Raw genomic sequence first — 6,591 nt, forward strand, 5'->3', positions numbered from 1 at the left:
TTCATTGTATTCCCTTCTGGTTTTGGGAATCACTTTGGTGAGTTCTCCTTCCACTACATCTTTGGTGGGAATGTATAATCCATCAAGAATCACATCCCACGGCTCAGTATCTTCAACATTGATGTAGTCATGCATGCGCGTCTTCCACCATCCATAAAATTGCCCGTTGAATCGACCTTCTTCCAAGCTTGGTGGAGCAGCCATTTCTTCAGGATCTTTTCTTTTATTGGTGTTACCTAAATAGAAAAGTCAAGCTCTGATACCACTTGTTGGAATGTATGCATCCACTAGCTACGATGGGACCAGGTCCTTAACACAGTAATGATAGACAAAAGAAGATACTAAAAGAAAAGATAGCACACACAACTTTACGTGGAAACCTCCTTGCTCAAGGGAGTAAAACCACAACCTGTCTCACAGGATTTTCAAACTGTTTTTACTATTCTTCTCAAGCAAAAGTAAAACACAGTTTACAACCACACAAAAGATTAACCTCTTAATCTCTATTCTAAGTAATACAAACTATTACTTAATGAGCCAAAGCAATGTCTGCATTGCCTACTATACTAACCCTCACTGATTAATATAGACTTTTAACGAAAGACACAAAGTTTCCCTCAACTAAGTTCTTACAGTGATTCACACAAGTTTTGAAATGTTTCTAACACAAGTGAAACGAATCCTACAATGTAAGCACAAATACAAGCAATCAAAATAACAGCAGGCTCAGGAAGCAAATCGTCAGTCTATGAGGTCCCTTGTTGTTTTTTTTGAAGCTTGAATGTTCTCTCTTTGAATAGAATGATCTAATTTGTTGTTTGTGATGTTGAATATATCAATCAATCATAAAGAAGTATTAACCGTTGGACAAACAACCTCATCCATTCTGATTGGTGTGGTACTCTGACGACCTCGCCAACCTCTGACGCGATTGTTTTCCACCTGTATAGCACATGGACCTGGACGAGCACACTCTGCAGAGGACCGGGTCCCTGCATTTGTGAGGAGATCATCAAAACATCTGGGAACAATAATACTATCAACATTTAAAGAGAGAAACTTTGATTTACTAAATAAGTTTATGAGTTCAGAGATATTTCAGAGCATTACCTCCTTTAAGAGAATCTATTGAGTAATTAGCTCAAATTGAGAAATAGTTATGTTTTATACATTTGAGCATGAGTTATATATTATTAGGAGTAGTATTGAGCACCGATATGGAGATGAGTTCAGACAACTTACATTCATCATAAACCAAGTAGCCAACATAGGTAAAGGTTTGTACTTTTTAGACGATTCCTTATCACTTTTAAGCATAGCTTAGTGGATCCACTTAGTTGAGGTGTTCTATTCCCCGACAAGGTATAGGAAAGTTCTGGCAGCGTGGGCGAGACGATGCATCATCACATATCTCATAATGATGGTTATCTGTTAGAGAACCTCCCAAATAGGACTAAAGAGTATCTTATTGTATTTTTATATATCATTGAGTTTATATCTTCTGTTTTATGATGTTTAAACTGTGACATGTTGCAAGTTGATAACTAGGAAGAAGCTTAAAAATTGGAAATAGTCATTTTTGGAAAGAATTTAAAAATCTGGAAAATTTGGTTAAGTATGGGAAAAAGTGAGTTTTTGGTCAACTTTGAACAGTCATAACTCCTAGCTCATGATGTGTTAGTTGTAGTTCCAGTTATGTTTGGAAATCCCTTGGAATGATCTTTCCAACGCCGCCGAGTTTGCTCGATTCTGAGTTCGTATGAGTGAGTTATGCCATTTGGAAGTTGGGCAGTTAGCAGGGAAGTCCGTCCGGAAATTTTAAGGGTATTTTGGTCTTTTCCCTAACCAATCCATTTTGGATATATTAAGGTGTAAGACTGATTTTAGATCAGTTTTTCCCTTTTTAAAAGAGTGAGAGTGAGGGTTTGTGAGTAAAGAGGAGAAGAAGGGGAGAAAGAGAAGATCAAGCAAGGTTTCGTCAAAGATCGTCGTGGATATCGTCGGGGGTGATCCCTACTAGGTATGTGAGTTCATAGTGTTGGGTTGGTTATTTCCCCCACATGCCAAACTCGTTTAATTTCGAGAAAAGATTGATTGTGTTTGTTGAAGTTGTTGGTTGTGTTTGTTGAAGTTATTAGTTGTGATTGTGTTGAGGTTCTTATTGATTTTGGGGCATGTTTCCGGTTGTGATTTCGAGTTGAATCCATTGTATACTAAGGGGATTTATGATTTGAAGTGTTTGGGGCTGAAAACTTTGAAGTTTAGAAGGTTTAGAGTTGGAGAAACTAAGGAGAAAAGTAGAGTTTTCGGGAAAAAGGGGTTGGGGCGTCGCGCCAGCCAGCGCCCCCCAAAAGGGGCTCTGAAGCCCAGCCCTTGGGGTGGCGCGCCTAGAAGAGCCCCAACCAAGCCCTTCTGAACTTTGTGGTCTGGCGCCCCGTGCCTCTCAGAGCACCAAGGACGCCAAGTTTTCCCTATCATTCCCTACTTTCTCATACATGTTCCTTGGTAATGTACCTATGTTTTATAGTTGTTTTAAACACTGTACATCTAAAGATCCCGAATTCATCCATTAACATGAGATCATTACCCTCGAATCGGTACTCCAATTCGAGGAAAGTTAGGATTAAAGTCAAGTGAAGTTAGAAGTCAAGTTTAGGTGTTAAGAAGCAAGTCAAAGCAAGTCTTTAAAGTTTTTCAAGAGTCTTTATTAAACGTTTTAACTTCGTTTTAAGGCTCAAGTTTCAAGTTAAGCCAAGAGTATAGAGTTGAGTTCATTTCTCAAAAGTTATTAGGGAACTATGTATTCCCAAAGAAGTTTCTAAATGTTTTTACATTTGAGTAAGAAAGGAACTATGTTTCCAAAAGAGCCTTTGGGCTAGTTTTCAAGAAAAAGGAACATCGATTCCAAGTGAGCCTTTGGGCTAGATTTTGAGCAATTATCTCAAACTAACAAAGATGTGTTTAAAACACTTATGAGCTAAAGTATTTTGGGAGTAGTATTTGAACACCGAATTGGGGACGCGAGTTCATATTTACTCAACTCTCCATAAGAACCATGTAGCCAAACATGGGAATTAACGGGTCATTCTTTTAGATGATCACGTAAGATTAAGCTACTGGATCCACTAAGTTAAGTAAGGTCCTATATCATGGCAAGGTATAGGATGGTCCTTGGGCAACGTGAGGTAAAACGTTGTATCATCACTAGGGCTCATAGTGGTGGTTGTCGGTTAAAGAATCTCCCACTAAAGTTATATTACTCTTATATAAGTAAAGTTGAGTTTATTATTGCTTTAATCATTAACGAACTAAGTTGTTTACAATATTTTAAAAGCTTTATATATATTGCATGTGTCTTATTGCTTTATATTGAGTTCGGTTATTCATGAGTCCAGCAGAGTTAAGGTAAGTGTTCTCTTGTACTCCTTTCAAGCTTAAGTTGTGGTTTAGCTTTCCATCTCGCATACTCGTACATTTAATGTACTGATGTCAGTTGGCCTACATCTTATGAAGATGCAGACACAGGTACCCAGGATCAACATCCAGCACGCCATTGATCCAGCTGAGCACTCCAGAGTCAGTGGTGAGCCTTCTTGCTTTCCGGAGGACTCGGTTATTTTGTTCTCTTAGTTTTGTTTTATCAGGATGCTGCAGGGTCTGTCCCAACATCCATCTCAGTGTTATAGAGGCTTCATAGACAGTCAGTCAGTTAGTATTGAGTCTCTCATCTATGTATATATGTAAATATTCTATTTTGAGATACGAGTTGCCTTTTGGCATGTTATGCATTAGTTAAGTTGTTTTATAATCTTGCATTGCATTGAGTTATTCTGTTGAGTTAGGTTTCCGCTGAGTTTAGAAAGCCAGGCCAAGGGTTCGCTTGGGGCCAACAATGGTCTCCGGGTGCCGGTCCCGCCCAGGGTGTAGGCTTGGGGCGTGACATAAACATTGCATCTCTTATTATTACTATTATATTGGAGTTGAGTTGAGGTGAATTTGTCTTCTAGTCTTATCATTTCAGTTGTCTATGCTTTCAGTTTTCCCCTTATATGCTTCTACATTCAATGTGTTGACGTCATTCGGCCTGCATTTTTTCATGGAAGATACAGGTGCTCAGGGTCATCAAAAGGAGCTTCGTTGATACCACTTGCATTCCAGCTATCTTTGGTGAGCCTCCTTGCTTTCCGGAGGGCTTCACACTTATTTCTTGTTTTTGTTAGGTTGTTGTGGGTTCTTTCCCGACATCTATCTTAGTATTAGAGGTTTCATACATAGTTAGATGTTGAGGACTCTGTTGTTATTTCCTCTTCCTGTTGAGATGTTTTAAGATCTTGAGACAATTGATTTTATAACTTCATAAGTATTTCCAGATGTTCATTTTAGTTGAGTTTGATTTAGACTTTAAGTTTAATTATGCAATTGAAGATCCTATTTCTATTTGAGTAAGTATTCCACTAAGTAGTCAGTCAGGCAAGGGTTCGCTTAGGTACCAGCGATGGTCAAAATATTGACAAAGGTCGTTTCGTCAAAATATTGACAAAAGTCAACATTTAACAAAGAAACACAAACAAAATGCCAAAAGCTAGACACTCAACCCGATAGCTTCGAAACTGAACCAAAGGTCATTCTTGACCAAGTTTGGCATTACGGGGCTAACCCCACTGAAGGTATTTGATTTTGAGCACTTTTACCAAGAAAATTGACCAAAGTTAAACTTTAGGCAAAGCTATAAAGCTAAAACGCCTATTCGCACCAACTCCAACTGGAGCCTCAAAACCCGAACCGATCCACATACTAGACCAAAAAGACCCTTTCGGAAATGATGGAACTAACGGAATTCCGATCCGATGCCAAAATCTCTATATGTTGATGACTAGATCAACTCTTTCAATCTTAAAGTCTCCAAACTCAAAAACTAGCACCAAATACAACCAAACACCTCGGGAAGCATGCCATCACACCTAAGCCATAAGGAAGCTACACGAAGGGACAAAATGGTAAAAACATGTGAAACGCAGAAATAACCCACGAGGGTCATTACAGGATAGCTCAGTGATAGAAAGACTCCATGAAGAGTCAGGGCCTATGTGTTTGTAGGTTTGATTCTTTCTCACCGCAAGTAGTTATGTTATTTTTCAAAAAGCTTTAATTAAGTAATGTCTCGCCCTTAAAATAATGATAATTCATTACTTTCTAAATTTATTAATTAAGTAATTAAAATTGTTGATGAATTTGTTATTTTTGAATTGTAATTTATTAAAATAATTCTTAATTAGTGGCGCCAAATGAATGTGTTTTTTTTTTTTTACTTATTTTTACTTTTCATTAAAAATTTAAATAAAACGTAAAAGTAATGCTACAACTTTACCAAAATTGAAAGAGAAAATGGTACATAAGGAAATTGAAAAAAGATTCATTTGAGTCTACTTTAAGTCTCGTTACTTTTGTTACCATTGACAAAGGCCGGTGAAAACTTAAAACTTAAAATTTTGATATTTTAAAATTTTTGGAGCATTCTCCAATGAAAAAAGTCAATCACTAATATGACATAGTTTGACATAAAAAAAAATTGGCGCATCCACTTTTCAAAAACAATAAAATTACTTATGACTTGGATATTCTTCGTGAAATTTCTGGTTACGCCACTCACGGTGAATATACCTTTCAAGTTAGGGTTGTTCAAAATCGAACCGAAACTGATAATTTGAACCAAAAAAAATTATTGGTTTATCAATAATGGGTTATTGGTTTAGCGGTTTAGATAACGGTTTTGATTTTTTGGTTATCGGTTCTTAACGGGTTAACCGATAACCAGATAATAAATTAAATAATTATATTTATACCATTTTGTATCTAAAGTCTTTGACTTAGAGTTTGGTTTCCTACTTTTATTTGTGGTTTTCTCAAACTCTTGGTTATTCTAAAATGTAAAAATGTTTGCTTTTGAACAAGATGTAACTTGTGAACTCATGTGCACAGTTTTCATTTGGTTTGTCACCTTGTTTCTAAGTGATTTTTAATGTATTTTTTTGGTGTCAAATCTTTATGGTTAAACCGATAACCGAACCGATAACGATCAATAACCGACAAACCAATAACCGATAAGCCAAGATCTTAATGGTTCTATAACAGTTTAGCATCTTTACAAACCGATAACCAATAAGTCAAACCGATAAACTTTAAAACCCGAACCGACCGATATGCAGCTCTATTTCAAGTATATCTCTAGCTGAATAAACAATTTAAACTTGAATTCGGGACTAATTGGCCACCATTAAATATTGTTTTCTTAAGGAGAAATGGTCTGGTGGACCCTTATACTTGTATCAGTTTGTATTCTGAACCCTTCTACTTACACCTTTGTCATCTGGACCCTTAAACTCAATAAAACACAATTTAACAAACCCCTCTGACTATTGACCAGGCTTATGTGGCATTAGGATGTCTGAGTTGGCAAAGGTGTGTAACTACACGCCTATTAAGGCGAGTGAGGAGCATTTTTACTTAAAAAATATATTAAAAATTATACAATAAAAAAATTATTTTTTTTAAACCATTAATTAAAAACTCCTTCTTCTTCACCCATTACAC

General features: G+C 36.7%; 1 protein-coding gene across 1 annotated transcript in view; it reads right to left on the bottom strand.

Moving 5' to 3' along the window:
* Positions 1–843: 843 nt before the first annotated feature.
* Positions 844–6,591, bottom strand: part of LOC102585314 (major facilitator superfamily domain-containing protein 12-like) — a 12,041-nt gene continuing 6,293 nt past the window's right edge. The window contains exon 12 of the mRNA XM_015308982.1: positions 844–1,021. Coding sequence (XP_015164468.1) covers positions 844–1,021 — 178 coding nt within the window. The remainder of the gene's footprint in view (positions 1,022–6,591) is intronic.

Source organism: Solanum tuberosum, unplaced genomic scaffold, assembly GCF_000226075.1.
Source record: "Solanum tuberosum cultivar DM 1-3 516 R44 unplaced genomic scaffold, SolTub_3.0 scf00007, whole genome shotgun sequence".
NCBI lineage: Eukaryota > Viridiplantae > Streptophyta > Magnoliopsida > Solanales > Solanaceae > Solanum > Solanum tuberosum.